The 21787-nt window shown below is 43.5% G+C and overlaps 1 protein-coding gene across 3 annotated transcripts in view; it reads right to left on the bottom strand.

Annotated features, from left to right (window-relative positions):
* VPS13A (vacuolar protein sorting 13 homolog A) overlaps window positions 1-21787 on the bottom strand; it is a 243599-nt gene that overhangs the window by 23785 nt on the left and 198027 nt on the right. For all 3 annotated transcript variants that reach the window (XM_075211020.1, XM_075211019.1, XM_075211021.1), the window contains 3 exons: window positions 19978-20091; window positions 18178-18253; window positions 1053-1216 (listed from right to left, as the gene is read on the bottom strand). In XM_075211020.1, the coding sequence (XP_075067121.1) occupies window positions 1053-1216; window positions 18178-18253; window positions 19978-20091 (354 nt within the window). The remainder of the gene's footprint in view (window positions 1-1052; window positions 1217-18177; window positions 18254-19977; window positions 20092-21787) is intronic.

Genomic DNA, 21787 nt, shown 5'->3' with positions numbered 1-21787 from the left:
TGTCTTGGATGGCCAATACCAGGCGCACTGCCTGTATTAGATCATCCACTCCCTGATGGGTATAAGGATCCTCTTCAAAGTATGAAGTATTCTCATCCAAACCGCCAACAACTTTGTCCTTGTTTAGGAAGAAATCATCCAAATCTGACCCCAATTAACGCTGAGGTACCAAACATCTATGCTTGCGAAAGAGTCCAGAGGTGTTGCAGGATCCAACATCCTTTCTAAGGAGGAGTAAAAGCTGACTAAACCCTGCACAGAAGTTGCCAAACTCCTTGCCCCTAGTTGCTCCTCCTGGGATGCCTCCATGGGACACACTGGCCCCTGGCTAGGTCTATGTTCCCCCAAATTAACCTCTGAACCTGATGGAACCTGGGGAGGACCCCCCATTCATGAGCATGGGTCAGCTGAGCAATCTCAGCAATCGTACTGGCTAAAGACTTAGCCCAGGCTGGCTTCACCACATCGGTACCCGGGTCTTCACGCACACATGACAATATAACATCAGGCTGGCAGGCCGCACATAGAACATCTGCGGTTGTTGTCATATACATAAGCTGAGGAGAGACACGGCCATGTAAAAAAAAATAGAAAAACAAAAAAAGACCCTGTTGTGCATAGTGATGGTTTAAGCTAAAGATAAATGAGTCTATGTATTAATATACTGCAGTAACAATTAATATGCATGGCTGCAAATCGTAACGATGCATAATGAAACACCGCTGTAATTTATCTTGCTGGGGCTGCTCTGGGAAACACGAAGACCATCTCCTTCACAAAGACTGTTTTTTTCACCAGTAGCCTAACACTAACAGCAAATGGATAAAATGCTATGAGCATGCGCATCTTAGCTTTCTGTCGGAGAGGCTTCAGCTAGATCTAGCTGAAAATGACCAACTTAATAAATTAACCAATGCGGCTGTCCCCATAGAGGTATATTGACACTAAATCTGGCTTGACTGCTATGGAATGTATAATGTTCATTATTAGGGAATTAAATAGCATGAGATTCATATTAAAACCAGTCACACAAATTACAAAAAGTCCCTTACAGATACAAGGCCTTTTCCTCCACGTGTGAGACCTTCCTTGATACCACTTGGCTGTTTGTTCATTGCTTCCCTCCTCTTCTGTTGATACTCCTCATCCATTGTTATGGCCGCTACACCTTTAGCCATAGCACTCGTGATCCGGGATGCTGCTCCAGCTAAACCACCTATTAAAATAAAAATATTGTATCATAATTAAACTTAAGGTTAGAAACGAGAGAGTAACAAATATAAAATGTCCAAATGGAGAGCTCACAAAGAGACAAAGACCCTAACAAAGCAGAGAGTGATTTGTCATACATAAGACAGTATTCTATAAAAGCCAATTAGAAATATTTAACAGTCTTAATGCTGTTGCTGTTTGAATTTCCCTTTCGTCTTTTTACCATTTCATTCCAAGCAAATGTAATATATTCTATATGTCTTTGAAGCACTTTTAAGAGGTAAAGACAAGCAAAATATTTACACATAACTATTAAAATATCTGCTAGTACTGATATATCTAAAGTATTTACATGGTATACCAAGTCTACAGAATAAAGAAATCTTCGTAAGAACAATTTGTGCAAAATATATAGCTTTTGCACAGCGCTGGAAACGTCAAGATCACTCAGTCAGGTTACTCTACCTGAGGATGCAGAGCATACCATGATTTGAACATTGCAACCAGCTTTTATTGTACTTGTGTGGATTTTCTACTAGTGTATGTTAATTGTTTATGTCCCCCCTGCATTCTCTTAATACAAGTACTTGCATCTGATTCATGTCAATTATATGTCTTTCTAAAAAGGTGCACACACTGCACACATTGGCAAGTTTCTAGCACTTACTGGGTAAAATTATGCTTGTATCATGTGCATCTATCTGCCTTTTTTATGCATTACTGCCCTTATTGGCCTTTGTACCATGTGCCTTGCACTAAGGGTGTTACTTATTTAACTGTCCATGTCAGATTTCCAAAATTGTATCTCAATTAATATGTAGCTAGCATAACTTCACATGGCTTTTACACTTTATATGCCATCCCCCAGTATTAACAATACATTAATAAAAATATTAAATAGTTTAGGACACATTACTGAGTTGACCTTTAAGGCTTATTGCTTAGATTTAATCCTTGACTCATCACCCAAAATGTACTTATTTCTTTTAGGTGTAGGGCGCTACAGAATATGGAATTTTATCAATTCATTTAGCGTTTATTCCTCACAATAATCTCCCATGTACTGAGCACTATAATTATACCAAGATACACCACTTTTTATTTTTCATGCAAAAACTCCCCTGGGGAGAATTGGAGTACATGACTGTCTAATAGCAAATTTGTGTCAGTTTCCAATGAAGAATGGCAATATTTCTCTTCTCTATTTGCTTTACATTTAGACAATTTACCCTTTGGGGCAGACTCAGATCCCCGCGTTATTCTTCATAAAAACGCAGGTGTGCGGGGCGTGGCTTGGAGGCCAGTGTGAGCGGACGTGTAGTAGTGGAGCTCCCCTTGAGATATATTTAATTTACATCTAAAAACGCTATACTAGGAAGCCAGATTGCTCCTAGAATAGCTGGGCAGGAGCTCAGGAGGGCACAGATTGCCTGCTGTAAATATCAAGTGCCTGTACGGTTTATTGCCCCAGCGAGTACCCGATCTGTGGAGACTGGAGGCGCGGGCGCCCCCCCGCTGACTATTGCGATCCCTGCCTGGTATTTGAGAGCAGAAACTCAATAGCCCCGTTTGGCTGGTCTGCAGGGCATTTAGAGCGCACCGGACAGCGGCATCAGTAGCGGGGGTACTGAACGGGACTGAGGAGTGCCCAGAGCCTGTTTGAGTGGCGGGGGCAGTTGGAGAGGACTGCTCTCTGTTTACCTGGAGAGCCCTGCTGTTCCGAAGCCGCCCTTCGTGAGATCTAGGCAACAGGGAGGACCGGAAGTATCTGGCGCCATTCTTCCCTTTGTTTCCGGCAGTGGGAGCAGTGCAGTGCATTCTGGGACCTCCAGCTGAGTAGAACAGAGGAACGTGGAGCTTGGTCGCCATGGCAACATAGAAGTGTCTGCACTCCCATCTGCTCGGTTGAGGCTGTGAGGTGAGGGAGTAGGGAGAGAAATTGCCAGTCCAGGCTGCCTGGCAACGTGCCTGAGTGCCCCTGTACCCAGATATTAAACCAGTCTTGACCTGGGGAAGAGCTGCAGACGATAAGGCTACACGGTTACACTGTCACCTAGTGGCCATCGTTGTAAATAAAGCCTGCAACTGTTTTTCATCTCCACTGCACTTCCAGCATTGTGCTTGACTGCCACCCAATGGCCATTTATTAAAATTGCAGGTCCCCAATAACAATATTAAGAAGATACATTTTGTTGTTAACCCCTGATACCAAGAGGGCCCTACTGTGTCTTCCATGTGAGCTCCACCGCATTTACCCGACTCACACTTTTCAGGAGATGTAGGCCGGGAGGCTGCGTCCGTCCAGAGCATTAACAGAATGGTTCATCATTCCTAAACGCAAGCAATAAGCTTTATTTTCCTGCACTTTAACCATGAGTAAAGCCACCTCTAAGATTAAAAGAGGGCAGAACGCCGAAATTACCCAGCACTTTTCAAGACAGAATAAACCAAGTGCGGCGGGTTCTTCATCTCCACGTAACCGGTCAGCTAGAGACGAGGAAATGGAAGTTGAGGATGTCCCAGCAACGAAAAAAGATATATCAGATATCCGCTCTCTCCTTGTGCATCTTAAACAATCCCTCACTTCAGAACTTCAAAAAACAGTAGGAGAGCTAAAAAAAGGATATATCAGCACTGAGTCAGCGCACCGACTCCCTGGAGCAGTCTCAGACGCAGTGTAAGTCCTTTCAAAGGGAATCTAGTCGAGACATGGAATATGTCAGCAGAGAGCTTGAGTTCCTACGAGACAAGAATGAGGACTTAGAAAATCGGGAGAGAAGAAATAATCTCCGTATTCGGCACATCCCGGAGACTATTGATGCAACATCGTTAGAACCTTATCTTCTCCGTCTATTCATCCACTTGGTTCCATCGCTATCTGACTCCCAGATTGAAATAGAGAGAGCCCATAGAGCTCTTCGACCTAAACCCAAAGACACGGCACCTCCCAGAGCTGTAATCCTGAAACTTCTTTCTTTTAAAGTTAAGGAAAGGATAACTACGAGCGCCAGGAACTCCAACTTTATCTTTTTTGAAGGCTCCAAATTGCAAATATTCCAGGACTTCGCTCCTTCTACAGTTGCTAAGAGGAGGGTCCTTAAAGAAATCACAAGCGCTCTGAGAGAACAAGGTTACAAGTATCGTTGGGGCTTTCCCTTTCATTTGGTGGTGTTGATGGAAGATCGTCAAGTGTCTGTTAGATCCCTAGAAGAAGGCCGTCACTTCCTACGCCAACTTCAGCATCGCTCAGCCTCCAGCACATCCCCTGAAGACGGGGCCTCAACTTCGCAACCTGCTTGACTGTTCTAATAACTATGTTCTAACTTGCCTTTTCTTTTTCAGGTGATCTGTTCTCAGGGATCGTCTTATCAGACGTAATTCTCTTACCTAAGTAATTCTATCCGACTGTAAGTTCCTATTTTAGGGACAGGGTAATTTGTTAAATTTTGTAGTTGTGGGTGATCTATGTGGACCCGCTCCGGTGTGGACCTGTTATTAGGCAATGTGGTAGTTGGGGCATACGACTGCGGCGGACAGTCTTCCATTTATTGCATCCCCCGGAACACTCTCCCAACTCTTAAATTAGCCAGAGGGATATCCTCGGGCCCTTACACACCAGAGTGCGTTTGGTTCTACCTCTCTTGTTATGATGCATCATCTTTTGCTCAGCTTGATGGCTTTGGTCACTGTCTTCACATTTGTTTGACCCTACTTGTTTTAATGTTACTGACGTTAATTTAGAATTCTCTGGGCGGCGGCCACCAAGGGCCTCCGCCACCCCCCCCCCCCCCCACTTAACCACAAAGGGACTGCTATAGTCAACTTCAATTATAGTTTTGCATTCATTCATCTGTTTTTATAGCGGTTACTAGTCCCGAAACTGAGCCTTCCCTCCCCTGGGCTCTCAATTGGTAGCGGACCTCCCACCCAGGGAATATCTGACTGCTGTCCCCTATCTCCCCTAGCATTCCCTTTCCTCTTCCCTTTGTGTGCTTTCCAACCTCCCCCCTTTTTCCTTTTTTTTTTTCCCCCCTCTCCTTTTGAACCACACCGTAGGCATCCTTGGGGTAACCAACTCTTGCCTATACATTTCTTTCTTTTTAGTTATCTGTCATATGTTAAATGCCTCTGAAGGTTTTATCACTGAATGTTAAGGGGTTAAATACCCCTCAAAAGATATCACTCGTGCACTCTTATATTAACAAATATCATGCTGACATTGTGTACCTGCAGGAGACCCACCTCAAGAGAGATCACCACTCCTCGCTGTCATCCAGGAAATACCCCACGGTTTACTACTCTAACTACACCTCCAAGCGGCATGGGGTCGCTATTATGATTCGTAACTCTGTCCCTCTGGTGGTATCTAAGACAATTGCAGACAACGACGGGCGATACATTATGATAATAGGCAAGATTGGTCCCTTACCGATAACTCTGATGACAACATACGCACCCAACACGGGACACTTTGCTTTTTTTCACACTTTATTCCGGGAACTTCACACCCATCGCGAGGGCAGGGTTCTGTTAGGGGGCGACTTCAACACAATAATCTCCCAAACCTTAGACCGCTCAACAGGGACATCCCCGCGGGCCCATACGCCAGGTTCTAAACCCCTTAACAAACACATTGCAGAAACAGGACTATTTGACTCGTGGCGTGCCACTTTCCCCTCTGCAAGAGACTACACTTTCTATTCTCACCCCCACGATTCATATTCTAGAATAGATATGATTCTGTGCTGTCCTCACCTAATGTCCTCACTAACATCAGCAGACATCCACCCCAACCCCTGGTCGGATCACTCAGCAACGTAGGCCTCCTTTGACCTCGCCACCACTGGGGGTTTAGGGACCACCTGGAAATTGAATGGAGCTCTCCTCAAGCTCCCACACTTTCAAAACCTGCTGAATGATAAACTGGATGAATACTTTGAGATTAACTCAACTGAGGACATAAGCCTCTCCACTACGTGGGAGGCGCATAAGGCAGTAATTCGGGGGGAGATTATTAAGTTTGCATCTTCTCGTAAAAAACAGCGGATGGCGAAGATCGATTCTCTGTCATCGCAGATCCTTACACTGGAATCAGAACACAAACGAACACATTCTTCCCAAGCACTTACTCAGCTTACTAAGTTGCGAGGGGAGCTTAGCCACCTTATAGCCGAAAAGACAGAAAAGAGCCTCCGCTGGGTGGTTCAAAGGTTTTACGAAAAAAGTAACAAAGCAGACTCACTGCTAGCAAATAGCCTCAAAACTAAAAGGGCCTCCCAATTAATTAATGTAATACGGGACGCGGGGGGGCAGTTTGTCCTACGATCCCCGAGACATCAACAAGACCTTTCACTCTTTCTACGAGGCTCTTTATAATCTAACAGCTCAGGGTGACGCTGACTCACGCAAAACCGACATATTCAACTATTTGAGCTCTTGTAATCTCCCGACTTTAAGTCGAGCTAAAGCCGAGAAATTATCTGAAGAAATAACTGAAGAGAAAGTCAAACTTGCTCTTAGATCGCAGAAACCTTCTAAAGCACCAGGCCCTGACGGTTTTACTATGTCGTATTATAAAACCTTTGCACCCAAGTTACTCCCTAAACTCACTGCTCTATTTAACGCAATTTTACATGGTGACTCCTTTCACTCTGACTCTACCTCATCCACTATTATAGTCATACCTAAACCAGACAAGGACCACACGAATTGTGCAAATTACCGCCCAATCTCTCCCCTTAACACAGATATTAAGCTCTTTGCCAAAATCTTAGCTAACAGACTGAATGGGGTTCTGGCTGATCTCATAGACCCGGATCAGGTGGGTTTTATTCCTAACAGGCAGGCCCCTGACAATACGCGTAGAGTAATAGATCTAATTCATTATGTTAACTCTAATAAACTTCCCTCGCTGCTTCTAGCCCTAGACGCAGAGAAAGCATTCGAAAGGGTAGCCTGGTCTTTTATGTTTTCTGCGTTAGAATCTTTTGGCTTCCGGAGCCATTTCTTACAGGCTATAACAGCTCTATACACCAACCCCACCTCCCGGGTCATGACCAATGGCCAGGTCTCCAGTCGCATCCAGTTAAACAACGGCACGAGGCAAGGTTGCCCACTATCCCCATTATTGTTCGCTCTGTGTATTGAACCTTTGGCAGCTAAAATACGTTCTAACCCAGAAATCTCAGGCATCCGGCTGGGCGCCTCACATTATAAAATCTCACTTTTTGCAGACGATGTCCTGCTTACCCTGACTAATCCCATTGTAACGCTCCCGAACCTAATGTCAGAACTTACACTCTTTGGCAAGTTGTCGGGTTATAAAATGAACGATTCCAAATCCGAAGCCCTCTCCCTTCATGTCCCACGCAAAACTAGAGAAGCTCTACAGTTGTCCTTTAACTTCCAGTGGCGTCCTCACTCAATCAGATATCTAGGGATAAATATCACCAAACACTTTGTAGGCCTATACAAAGCTAATTATTTGCCCCTGCTGACGACCATCCAACACGACCTGGCTAGATGGGAACCTAGATACATTTCCTGGGTAGGTAGAATCCAAGTCATCAAAATGAATATCCTTCCCCGCCTATTGTACTTATTTCAGACGCTCCAAGTGCCAATCCCCTGGAAAACTATCCTCTCTCTCCAAGCGTTATGCAACCGTTTTATCTAGCAAGGGAAGAAATCCAGATTGAGTAAAGCGCTACTAGCTAAACCCAAAGAGGCTGGAGGCCTTGGTCTACCGCTAATGTTTGAATATTATTTGGCTACACAATTGAGCCACGTCCTCTCTTGGCATCTCAACCCAGGACTAAAAAAATGGGTGGATATAGAAAATGCTATGACCGCTGATATACCTGTACACCACCTATTATGGCTTCCTAAATCTTATAGACCGGCATCAGTATACTCCTGCCCAGCAATTGCCTTTACCCTAAACTCATGGGATTTGGCTAATAAAAAACATAACCTAGCCCCATACCCTTCTCCCCTGACTCCCATTTGGACTCACCCATTATTCCCATCCGGGAGATCAACCGCAATATCAGGTTGGTGGCGTGCACACAAGATAGAACGCTTTCTACATATTAAGGGAGAAACCGCCCCTGCCTCGTTCGATGAAATCCGAGATAAATGTCACCTCCCTCCTCCTATTCATTTTCAAAATGTACAAATCTGCAACTTTATTCAGTCACAAACCCGGTCCTCCCGTCTCCGTAGCAGGTCCCAATTTGAACGACACTGTATACACTCCGCAGGCCGTAGGGGAAATATCTCAATCATGTATCGTACACTCACAGCACCACCTGATCTAATTCTCGAGCCTCATGAAGAGGAATGGCAACGGGACCTGGGGGAGTCTGGGGACAGCGAGGAGTGGTCTATCATCCGCACAAGAACAGCGAAGGTCTCCATTAATGCAGGTATACAAGAAAACTGCTATAAGATTTACACACGTTGGTACCTGGTTCCAGAGAGGTTGCATCGGATATACCCATCGGTTTCAGATAGATGCTGGCGCCTTTGCGGGGCCAAGGGAACTTTTTTGCATATTTGGTGGGAGTGTCCTGTCATTCAAACTTTCTAGAATCTCACTCTGGCTATAGCTCGAAAAGCCACAGGGATTAAAGTTAGTAAGAAGCCTGCTCAGATCCTACTTAACCAGCCCATCCCTGATATAAGTAAGCCTGAAAATTGCTTAATTGCACACATTTACCAAGCTTCCAAACTTCTCATAGCAAGAGCCTGGAAACAACCCACGGCCCCTTCTAAAGCAGAACTGATTAACCGTATTTGGTTTATCTCCTATATGGAGCACATCTCTGCCCTGTTGAATGATACCTTACCAAAATTTAGGGAAGTTTGGTCACCCTGGTTTAATTGGCAACAATCCTCTATCCCGGGAAATTCTTGATTTGTAACTCTAATAGATTGAGAGGTTAATACCCGCACTTTTCCCCTTCCCCCTGACCTTTACCCTGCCCTTTCCTCCTATCCTGTTCCCTTCCTCAAAAATACAAAACCACCGCTGCCTTATGATTGTTTCACATTTGATATTTGCTCAGCTGTCTATACTTCCGTGTTGTTGAAAGTGCTATTTTTCATCACTGTTAAAGTGTCATGACGTTTATGATGCAGATGTATAGCGCTATTGTTTAAACTGAGTATGTTCATTTACTTGCTTGTGGGGTTTCAAAAATAAAAATAAAAAAATAAAAAACCGCAGGTGTGCATTATTACCGTGGCTACGGTAATTTCTCGATGATTTTTGATCGCAGGTCTATGAGTCGCAAGTAAAAATCAGCTGATATTTTCTTACAAATATGGCGGAAGGACTAGTGCAGACATTTGTCTGGAGCCCAGCAGCGGAGCCGAGTTGGAAGCACAGCTCATTTTCACTCCAGCTCCAACCCCCTGATCCAGCACCCACCAATGTTTAAGAGGTAGAGGATCAGTGGTCTGCCTTTGTGTTGAAGACAAAATATCTTGGATAATGATAAATGAGAAATCAAGAAAAACATAGCAGCCTTGTTACATTTCCCTCTCATCTGCCTGAATAATGAAAAAAAAGTCAAGTTTGTGGACATGACTGTATTCCATAGTGCACACAAGTTCATTTTTTTTTTTTTCTGGACAGTTGGGATTTTCCTTTAGCAGTACAACAGAGAAAATATATTTTATGTTTATGGTCATTATTAGAGAGGGATGAGGGGACTAATATCTGAAACTTGTTTTTCATGATTCTTCCAATAGTTGGTTACACATGCTTATAAAACTCAGATATTCAACCTTTATTGAAGGTCTGACACATTAGTGTCCAGGATTTAGGATGTATATTTTAGTTCCAAATTTCATTCCAAGCACAACACATAGGTACAATGTAACTGTGCACACAAGTACTTCGTTTTGGAGAAAGGTGAGGCAGGTCTAAGAAGACAAATACTGGGGGTCTGGAGTAAATTGTAGGCGTTTGGTGTAAAAACATTGGTCTATGTGACGTTAACATTTTCACAATAGTGCACAAGTGTAACACAAGGCATGAGGTGGTCTAGGTATCATGTGAAAAAGATTAGGGAAGACAGAAACTTTTTATATTTTAGAATTATTGTATTTTCCAATTTTTTAACATTTGTTTTACATTTTTTTTTGTTACTTTTCAAAACATTTTTCATTTTAAGCTTATAGTTTGGGGAGACTAAGTAGTGAGGCAATGATCTAATTTAACTCCCATGCACATTACATTAACACTAATAAATGCAGTGCCAATTGGATTTAATAGCACTATTTGAGCTCCTTGCGATGTAATTAATAAATAACCAGATCACACGGCATCCCGTGCTGTGGGTTTCATAAATGGTTGCATTTTCGGTATCAGCACACAGAGTTAATTTGATGATGGTTAACGATGCAGGCGTGTGCACCCCAAGACACAGAATCTTTCTCATACATCTGCAAACAATAGGTACTTGTTTAATAATTTTTTAAAAATGTACCATTTGGCCTCTGTGCTTTTATTTGACACTATACTAATCTAAAAGCTTCACTTCTTCTGAAAGCGGATTAAGTTTTGCTACAAAAAACATGAATTTTATAAAATGTAAAAAAAAAAATGTATAACACAGATGCCATCTTACCCTATATGCTAGACCCTATCAGTTATATGACTTAATACCAAGTTACAGTAATGTAACAATTACTAAAATGCACAGGGACACTAGTTAATATGGATAAATCATGCACTGGGGAAAACAGCGCATATTCATATGCAAGGTATGATTACTGACCCATTAACTAAACAGAGGAAGGGGACCTCCATGGAGGAGCCTCTGCCATGGCGAGAAAGTCTGTGTACCATGACCTTCTTGGCCAATTCAGAACCCTCAGTAGCACTGCTATCGCAGGGAATAGGTAGATGAGTGGATAATCCTAGGGGATTGACCTGGCGTCTGTTAACAAAGAATGCAGGTCTACAGCTCTCCACATTCTGGTTCAACTGGGAAGTCATCATTTTGATATATATTTCCAGTTGACCCCTCCTGTCCACCAGCTGCGGGAAGATGTCTGGGTGGAGAAACCATTAACAGGAATGAAGGTTGGATTTTGGGAAGATGATTAACCATCCAAGTAATTCCAAGGTCTGGGTCGTCTCCTGGACATGGACCTGAAACAAGGCTGGAGAACACGCCTTCATCATCATGTCATGCAATTATGTCCGTCCCTGAATTGAGTGTGCATGTAGGTGTCCTTGATGTCCATGGATTTCATAGACTCTCCCCGCTCCATTCTGTTGATTACAGACTTCAACGACTCCCCAAAACTCTCTGACCTTCTGGAACTGGGACCACTACTCCTGGCCTGGAAGGCTTTCCATAGAGCCCAATGCTTTACTTGGTCTCTGGGGGAGACCTCAAAAGATCTATAGTGTATCCCCACAACGCAATTCCTTCCACACTGACATCTATGATGGAGTCGAGCCACCTGTCCTGGAAGCGGAACAGATGTGTTCCCACTATGGAACCCCTCTACGCCAATTGCTTGTTGGCAGGCTTGGGAGTTGGACATGTAGCGCCCACGCCCGATTTCCTCTCTGCTGGCTGCTGGTGAGAGGCGGACGTCTAGCGCCTTGCAACAAAAGTAGTGAAAACTATGGCCCTGTGGCCATAAGAGCATTTGCAGTAAAAAATAACTGTTCCCCTTGGGGCCAGGGAGATAATCAAAGCCAAAACAAAATCTCCCACTGTGAAGGGAACTCAAGTCCATTTGGATTCTGCATCCTCTTGATAGGTCTGCAGCAAGGGAGCATAGACTGAAAAATATAGCCAAGCCAGAGATCCTAGTTCTCACCACACCAAAATCAATTTTGGCTTTCCCAGGTACTCTTAAGTCCTCAAGGATATGTTCACCAAAGTGAGGTCATCACAGGCCATCAGCCATCTGGTCTGACAACTTTAGGAGGGAGGTCCCTACTGTCAAACAGATTTACTTCAGGGAGACATCAATCTGTCTATGTGTGCTAGCCTTAAGTGAGGCAAGTTAGGGATATATATATTGTGCTTGTGACAAAATGAGTTTAACCAGCCTGTCCCTCATTCCTCACAAAATGTGGAATATAACGTGTACTTTCAATGCCCTGTTTTGTTCCCCAGTTTGACAGAGTACAACTACAGTATCTAATTATATGTGGATGAATGGATGTTGTAGCCATGCCTCTATAAGAGACTTCATTCCACGTTACCCATTGTAAAAACGTGTTTGTTGTTAATTCAGTGATGCTGTTATGCATTGTTCTCAAATTGAAGCCAGGCGGGTTATAGGTAAGAGACAGGGGGTGTCCAGGATACAGGTGAGGGGGCTGGAGTTACATTCATTTTCCCCCTCCTTTCCCTAGAGAAAGCAAGAAAGAGTTGGGGACCCCGAGATATCATAAAGTAGTGTAAGGGGTTAATGTCAGGAGGGGCTGTCTGCTATCCTATCTTTGGAGGTGAGGGAGTCCAATTAGTATCCATCGTCCTCCACAGGCCTAGTGCAGACCTTTGTCTGAAACCCTGCAGGGGAGCCCAGGTGAAAGTACATCTTATCTCCACTTCCCCTCCAACCCTCTGATCCAGCACCCACCAATGTTTAAGAGTTAGAGAGCCAGAGGTTTGCAAAGTGAGGGGAAAACACTGTGGAAATAAGAGCCACTCCAGGGGTGAATGGTTGTTCATTCTGAGGATTGATGGCTGAAAGCTGCAGAGTGGCTGGTTTTGAGCAGCCGTTTTCTACCTGTGGACTACATCTGCAGATCCATGGGTCTTCAAGTCAGGACAAGCAGGTGACTAACTCCTAAAGCTAGTGGGGTAAGGGACAGATGATGTGGTGAACCTGTCTGGCACTTATTTACTGTGTGTATATAATATTCTAGTTATTGTTACAATAAATGTATTGTTATACTTTCTAACTGTATTTGCCTGAGTGACTATAGGAACCTTACAAGGTACTGGATAGGCTTCCCTGGCATAGTAAGGCACCAGTGGGTGGCCAGTCAGTGTGAAGTGGGTAGCTTTGGGCCAGATAAATCCAGTATCTTCACAGTAATTTTGGACAGGTAAGTTACGTAAGCATCTACCATAGAAGAAGGTTTACGTTATGCAGTGTCTGCGCTAGGGGGAGGATAGAGGGCTTCTAAGTGGCGTGACACCTGAAACCTGAGATCAGAGCTAACCCGAGTCTCACATGAAAGGTCCTCCAATTGAGGGGAAGAGGGAAAGGAAACAATTTATTGTTGTGCCTCTTTGAGAAATCAGTGATTGCAGTCAGTTCCCTCTTACTGTCCTGAATATTTAGTAGCATGTCCTAAAGCCTCCATTCCTTGCATATTTCCATGTTCCTCTTCAGTGTACGAAGAAGCCTCTGGGTTCTGGATTCCTCAGTCTCATCTTCCTTCTGGGAGAAAACCTCAGAGCCGGACCTTTCTCAGGACTGAAGAACCGTTAGAAATTGGCACCTTTGGGGTCTGGGTGTAGAAGCAGAATCCAACATTCTTTTCAAAGAAGAAAAGACCTGCACCAGACCCTGCACCAACTTAGCCGTGTCCTGAGTCCAAGCTGGCATGTCAGGTGTTGCTGGGAAGGCTGGACCCGAAAGTTCACGAGTCTCAAGGAAAGCAGAAACACTCTTGAGCTCCTGAAGGAAGGGGTAGCTCCCTACTTACGATGAACTGCTGAAAGACTATGCCTTTATGCCCCCACATAAGGGCACGGACGTTGGTCCACTGCCCCTCACACAGCATATAATGCATCCTGGCTTGCCTATGCACACAGCAATTTAGTGTGGAACCTAGAACGGACAAACAATTTTGATACAATTCCTCCTCCAGGGTAGGACCTAGAAGCATTCCGCTTCCCAGAGTGAGGGAAGGAGAAAAAAAGAGAGTAAAAAGATGCACTGCACAACCAAAAGAGGATGTGGATCTGCAATGCAGACAAAAGCCAGCTAGATACAGGCAAGAGAGAGTAAACAATACCTTCTAAACAAATCTTATCACCAGGAGCTGACAAGCTACTGCTGGAAATGACTGCTGAACCTTTTTTGCCTTTTTGTGTCTGGCAGCTTTGGTGGGCCTGCCATAGTGGGAAGCCCACCAAGGAGGAGGTACTGTGCAGGGATGGCACCTCCCCTAGCGTCCAGCAAAAAATGAGACTGCCACCCCCCAGAATGGACACCTGTGCCAAAAAATAAATAAAATTCAAAACTGGAAAAAATACAAAGCGCTTTCTGTAGCAGACATAACTAAGATCACTGCTCTGGCAAACATTATAAAAGAAACTGAAGTAAAAAAACAGTCAATAGGGGTATAGAGAGGTTTTGCTCAAGCACCTGTCACCCCTGTGTCTCCAGTGACCCATAGGATAAATAAGAAATAGAATTTCTCTAAGTAATCATTCATTTTACTTTTTCCTCAACAAAGCACTAATCTGGTTATATATTTGGCAATAATTACACTGCACAATCTGTTAACCATATATAATGGAAACATGTACTATTGGAACAATTTTGTTTAGAATAATTTGTCAATTACAGATGTAGGATAAAATCAGAGAGAGTGAAAAGAGGATTTTTGTACTTACGTTAAATCCCTTGCGCAAAACCTGTAAACTTTTTTGTTGTGTCTGAAGGCCATGAGATCTATATCCGGAAGACCCCACCTCTGAACTAGAGACTGAAATACTTCCGGATGGAGGAACCACTCCCCCGGCATCATCGCATTGCGACTGAGGTAATCGGCCTCCCAATTTTTTATTCCTGGAATGAACACCGCCGAGATTGCTGGAACATACTGTTCTGCCCAAAGAAAAATCTGAGCTGCAACTCTCATTTCAGCTGCACTCCTTGTTCCTCCCTGTCTGTTGACACAGCCCTGGCATTGTCGGACTGAACTCTGACTGGGTGGCCCTGAAGGAGAGTCTGGGCCCCCTGAAGCGCTAAAAGAATTGCCTTCAACTCCAACATGTTGATTGATAAGGCCGATTCCTGAACTGACCAGAGCCCCTGGAGCCTGAGGTGAAGGACTACTGCCCCCTAAACTCTCAGGCTGGCGTCTGTTGTGGCTATGATCCATGAGCCTGGAGCAAAGGAACTGCCCATCGACATGTGATCCTGATTCAGCCACCACTGGAGCGATTCTCTCGCCCCCAGAGACAGTGAGATCCTCTGGAGGTCCAAAACGCAGGTGGGAACCCGACCATTTTGTCAACAGATCCAACTGGAAGCATCGAGAATGAGCCCGACCGTAGGGGATCGCCTTGAAGGAAGCCACCATCTTTCCCAGCAGCCGCATGCACAAATGAACTGAGGGACTGGGAGAGGACAAGACCTGAGATGTTATACTCTGAATAGAAGGGATCTTTTCCACCGGCAGGAACAACTTTTGTTGGCTGGTGTCCATGATGAGTCCTAGGAAGACCATGCGTTGGCACGGGACCACCTGGGATTTCTTTAAGTTTATCAGCCACCCATGGCTCTCGAGAACAGATATTGTGAGGGATAGGTGCTGACGTAAGTAAATCTCTGAGGAGGATTTGATGAGCAGATCGTCCAAATAAGGCACGAACTGAACCCCCTTTAAGTGAAGACACACTGCCATCACCGACATGATCTTCGTTAAGACCCTCGGAGCTGTGGAGAGGCCGAAGGGAAGAGTCCAAAACTGATAGTGGGAGGTCCCCACTGTGAATCTTAGGAGAGACTGATGATCGCTCCAAATGTGAACGTGGAGGTATGCGTCCTTTATGTCTATGTAGGCCATAAATCTTTCTCCAAGTCGTTTTTTTTTTATAAGTTTAGAATGGGTCGAAAGGACCCGTCCGGTTTCTTGACCAGAAAAAGATTTGAATAAAATCCCTTCCCTTTCTGGTTGTCTGGGACCCTGCAAATGACTTTTTTCAAAATAAGAGAGGCGACACAGGCCTGTATTGCCTGTCTTCTTTGTGGATCTCGGGGAAGCAGTGTTACAAAAAAACTATGTGGTACTGGACCCAGTAGGTCTATCTCTTGTGCCCCCTTGATATAATGCCCCGAATCCAAGGGTCTTGGGATGACTCTGCCCACTGTGCCTGAAAAAGCGAAAGACGTCCCCCCACTGTCGCCACCCCCGAGGGAATAGAGTGGAAGTCAGGACGCAGGCTTCTCCTGAGACTTGGAGGCCTGACGCCTAGCCGCAAACGAGGACTTGCCTCTGACCGAGAGGCCTCAAACATTCGGTTGTCTACCTCTAAATGACTGCCCCCTTGGCAAGGAGGTCCCCCGAAAGGGCTGACGAAAGGAGCTGAACCGTGGGGCTCGTCCCCTACTTGAGAATACCTGAGAAGAAGTGCTTTTTCCCCCTGTTGCCTGGGAAGTCATAGTATCCAATTCTAGGCCGAACAAACCTGCTGCTGAAAAAGGAATGGTTTCAACTGACTTTTTTTGATTCGTGCTTCTTGCTGAAATAGATGCAGCTTGAATAGAGGAGGACACAGACGCTGTGCTCTGGGCCGCCTCATAAGGTACCCCGATGCCTCTTTCAAATGTAAAGCTAGGGGAAGTAAATCAGAGTCCTGTTAAGCCTCTGCCAGTTGATCTGCCCATGCTTCAATGGCTCTAGCAACCCAAGACGAAGCAAATGTGGGTCTAAAGGAAGAACCCGCTGCTACAAATATAGATTTTACCTGAGATTCCACTCTGCGTTCAGTGGCATCCTGCAGAGTTGCTGAGCCCGGGACTGGTAGGAGAGTGTGTCGGGCCAAATGGGCTACTGGAATATCCACTTTAGGGATTCCCTCCCAGCGAGCCTCGTCCTCCTTCTGCAATGGATACATGGAAGAGAACCTCCTGGGAACAGAGAACCTTTTATCAGGCTGTTTCCAGGCTCCCTCTGCAATATCTCTGAGTTCTACAGAAGGGGGAAACCGGATAACCTTCCTTTTGGCCTTCTTAAAAAGACTTTTGTCTCTAGAACTAGGATCCTCCGGTTCTCGGAGGTGCAACGCCTGTCTTTTTTTTTTTAAAAGGAACTTATCTTTCTGGCAGAGTTATGGAGACCCCTTAGAAGAGGTCTCCTGCAGCGAAATATACCCCGATGCCCCCTCCTATTTTCCTGAGGGGGGATCTTGGTATGGCCCCCGCTCTCTCTCTCCTTCTCCCTGCACACCTCTGCGGGCCGATGACGTCATCATGGCCGCCGGCAAGGTATTCCGATAAGCGGCACTCTATGCCTGCAATGGCAGCGCCGGTTATCGGGGGATCCTCCAAGAGTGACAACGGTCCGGGAGACCGCTTGTCACTCTGTAATCTGACCACTAATGCTCTGCCATTGAGAGCAGTCTGCTCTCTCTGACAGAGCCCGGTCAGTGCTGCATCCTTTCTGGGAGTGTGCTCTCTATAATAGAACACACTCCCAGCTCTGCCCTAAGTCTAACTAATCTAAAAAGTAAACAAAATTTTTGAGTTATTAAAAAATAAATAAAAGAAAAAACTAGCTGTTTCTAAAACTTGCCCAACATCTTTGGGCACCTAGAAAAAACTGACAGGAAGAGGAAGAGGCAGGGGGATTGTAGAGGGGAGGGGTCTGTCAGCAGTGCTAAAGTTAACTAGCTAGGTGCCAACTCCCGAGCTCCCCTCCACAACCCATGGTAAGCAGTGTCCCCCAGACTGGATGAAAGAGAAAAGTACTTTTGTTCTTGTCATGCATTTACAACTCATTACACGTAGGAAAATCAAGTGGTTCTTTGTGAATATTGTAATGCTTTAGTGGCAATAAACTTGTAAGAAACACAGATAGTCATGCAATTTTGTGCAACTTTTATTAACAGACAACAATGGCATAACATTTAAAGGGCAAAGTCACCTTTTTCAGCCCATTAATCAGGATATATAAAATCAATATTAAATGGACTGTTAAATCACATCCAGCAATAAATGAGAATTTATTCTTTAACTTACCAACTGCTCCTCCCACAAGAGCCTTTACTCCCAATGCCATTCCTTCTACAAACTCCTCAGGCCCTTGAATAGCACCCTGTGGGAGTAAAACAAATCAGAATACCAGAGTAAGAACTATGCACACTTGTTAAAATATTACAGCCCATAAGTTTAAAAGCTATCCATTTGCTCTTCTTTGTACACTAGTCACCAAATGGGGCTTTGCTTTGTACCCATGGCATCAAAAAGGTCTCTGTTCTGTACACAATTGCTTTCTTTTTGTCAAGTTGGCTGAACACCTGGCTTGAAAATTGGATGGTCATCAATGATCAATGCTCTGGCCTTGTGATTGGATCCCAAGGGGACCTATGTCAGTCATCTAACAGCATAGCAGCCTGTAAATGCTGTTGGGCCACACCCACAGGCCTATAACAGTAACTGGGCATGCCAGATCTCTAGAATGTAAGCTCTCGCAGACAGCCCCCTCTCTAACTATTGTCCCACATCTGTCTATTGTCTGACTCCCTCATACGTCCCGTCAAGTCTATTGCTGCACTCTGTGTGAGTCCCCATAGCATTACTCACACCCATCTGTGCTACTTATATTTATTACCTCATCTATTTGTTACTTGCTTCTGTATCCAGCAATAGGGAAACTGTGACGCCTTATAAATAAATAAATAAAATAATAGCAATAATGTTCTGACTAATTTTGATCAGACCACATGATGCAATGCACTTATTTTGAAGCCACACACCTAATAATATTAGGCCAATTTTGCAATACCAGCTTTTGTGCCCAGCTTTAGTCATTACTATTGGCTCTGCTTTTTATACTAGTCACCAGAAAGGTGGCTGCTTTCTATACTAGTGCTAGAAAGACTGGACAAGTGGGATTATATGGCAACCAAAAATCGTTCTACTTTGTACACGTGCCATCTGAAAGGGTTCTGTATTTTCTGTATTGATGTAGCTCAGTCATAAACTGAGGAAGCATTTAGTACTCATCTTACATGATCATACAGATTAACTCTAGCCCTCCTGTGCTCCCAACAACCCATGTTTTGAGGACTTCTGTCTGAGGAAACAGGCAGGATAATTACTGACCCAGCCATGCAACCTGTGCATAATTATAAAGAAATCCTGTAAAAGTGAGCTGAGTTATGAAAAACTGTATTAGATCAAAAAACTTTCAAATTGCAATTTTTCACTGGCAGAGTAAAACTATGTCCACAACCTGGCAAGCTACATAACATGTCTCCTAATTTATTTATCTAAAGCTCAGCTACTAATTTGCTCTATTTTATAGTTGTGCTATACTCCATAAGGCTGATCTAACATGCAGACGTTTTCCCTATGCCCTGCCAGTTCTGTAACACAGAATAGGCAAATTCATTTTTGTAAACCACCATTAAATGGAGACAAGGGCTTTGTTTATTGTGATGACCTATCACAAGAGATTGGAGATTGATGTCTGTGATTGGTGCTGGTGCTCTTGCTCAACACCTCTTCCTTGTCTGGGTTTTTTGCTGGGACTGCAAGAGGAATGAATGCTGCAGCCCCAGGTGCTCCAGCTTGGAGGGTGGGACAAGCCTGTGCTGTCAGATTAATAACAAATGGCTGACTGGCTGTTATGGGTCACAGTACATCTGTACATCAGTACATCATGTTTTTAAATAAGCTTACAAATAGCAATACATTTATACACCACCATCACGGTCACTTACTTATTTATTACTTTTATCATACAATTACCTAATATATTTCAAAGCTGTAGGATGCCAACACCTAAAATTATGATGTCAGTTTTGTATACCTTACCTGGTAAGGTTCATAGAAAAATGCCTCCACACCTTCAGATAAATCTCGAAATAAACCAAAAGGATTCCCCAGAACATCAAGGCCAAAAACGAGAACATACATTTGCCTAATAGCCTATAAAGTAAAAGAAGAACTTGACATTACATATGATTTTCATTATTAAACAACACTTTTCATCATTGTTTATACAACTTCAATGTTGCAGATTCAATGTCATACTTTTCTCTGATTAAAGTCCAATTTACGTCTATTTTGTTTTCATTAGAGTAAACTGACCAGCACTCCTACCTGCAGAAATCTTGGTATGTCGTGTTTTTTTTAAAGGAAACTATCATAATAAAGGAAAAAAAAATAAAAAAAATTAAAATAAAATAAATTTATATATATATTTTAATTTCACACGTCATTTTATTGCTTTTCCTATATATAATCTTATTTGAATAAAATGTTTGTTTATCGATATATTAATTGTATAGATTTTTACATGTAAAACATAGTTATGGCTACTCATCTCCTAGCCCATGCTTTAACTTTCTAGTTTCCTGGAGCAAGCTCTCCCTTCAAGGCTGAGGTAAGACAACGCACATATGTTTACAAATGAATATAAAATACTATTTGAGAGCAGTGTGCTCTTTGACTTATTTAATGTAAAAGTGCATCATATACAGAAAATTAAGTAATGCAGTGTGGTGTGAGGTTAAGGATGAGGCAAAGATCCTGAAAAGATTGTCCACCCAACTAATTAGATACATGGGAAATAGTTAGAAATATTTCCCACATTTCTGATTGGTTAGCTCTTTCAGCTACTCAGACTGTGAGTCAATGGGACTCCCCATGTCATTTATTTAGTGCTGGTCTGTGCTAGTAATATCTTTTAACTAAGGATGTGGATTGTGTGCATATTTTCAGCAATTAAAATGTATTTATATAATTGTTGTGTGTGAGTTTGTTTCTTCTTTTTTAAGCTATATTGGACATGAGTTTCATGAATTTGGTGCAAAAAAAGCTGAAGAGCCATAGCTTGCCTTACACAATGCAGCATTGGATCTCTCCAGCTGTTGTTGATCTGCAAGTCATAGCATACTTTAATCTCACAAATGCTGAAGAATCACATATTGCTACATCCACCCCTACTCCCCCACAGCAGTTCTTTTGTACAGAAGCTGATCACAGGCTCCTGTAATATAGAATTGACCTATTTGTATTAGTGCCTGCCTGCCAGGATCTTGAAGAACTGTTCCAAATACTGACAAATACTTATGCTAATAGTGAGATTATACTATGCAGAAGTTGGTGGGCAATAAAGGGGCAGAGTCTGAGAACAGTGGAATATTACTACTCCTACCTTCCCCATTCAAAGCTCAAAGCTGAGTACCCTATTCTTTAAATTGAAAAGCTGTGTGGGGAGCTTAGTAGACCCTAATTTGTATATTTTGCACTGCTTATGTGATGAATTATGGGTAATTGTTTCTATATCAATTGTCTCTGGGTTACTTCACATATGTACGTCTTTGGCAAAGATCCAAGGGAGTGTCGATGCATCAGATTAAAAGACGATTATGTGTTTTCTCTTTTTTTTCTTTTTTATTGGACTAGAGTTCATTTGAAATAAGGCTACTTGCTAAGAGATATTACCATACATTATTTACAATCTGAATTGTCACACCAATATATGTGTGTAAGTGTGTTAGGGAATTTAGACTGTAAACCCCAGTGAGGCAGGGACTGATGTGAATGAGTTCTCTGTACAGTGCTGCGAAATTATTGGCGCTATATAAATAAATGGTGATGATGATTATGTCCTGCAGGA

Source organism: Mixophyes fleayi, chromosome 1, assembly GCF_038048845.1.
Source record: "Mixophyes fleayi isolate aMixFle1 chromosome 1, aMixFle1.hap1, whole genome shotgun sequence".
In the NCBI taxonomy this organism is placed as follows: domain Eukaryota; kingdom Metazoa; phylum Chordata; class Amphibia; order Anura; family Limnodynastidae; genus Mixophyes; species Mixophyes fleayi.
This window is presented reverse-complemented; position numbering and strand designations above follow the sequence as displayed.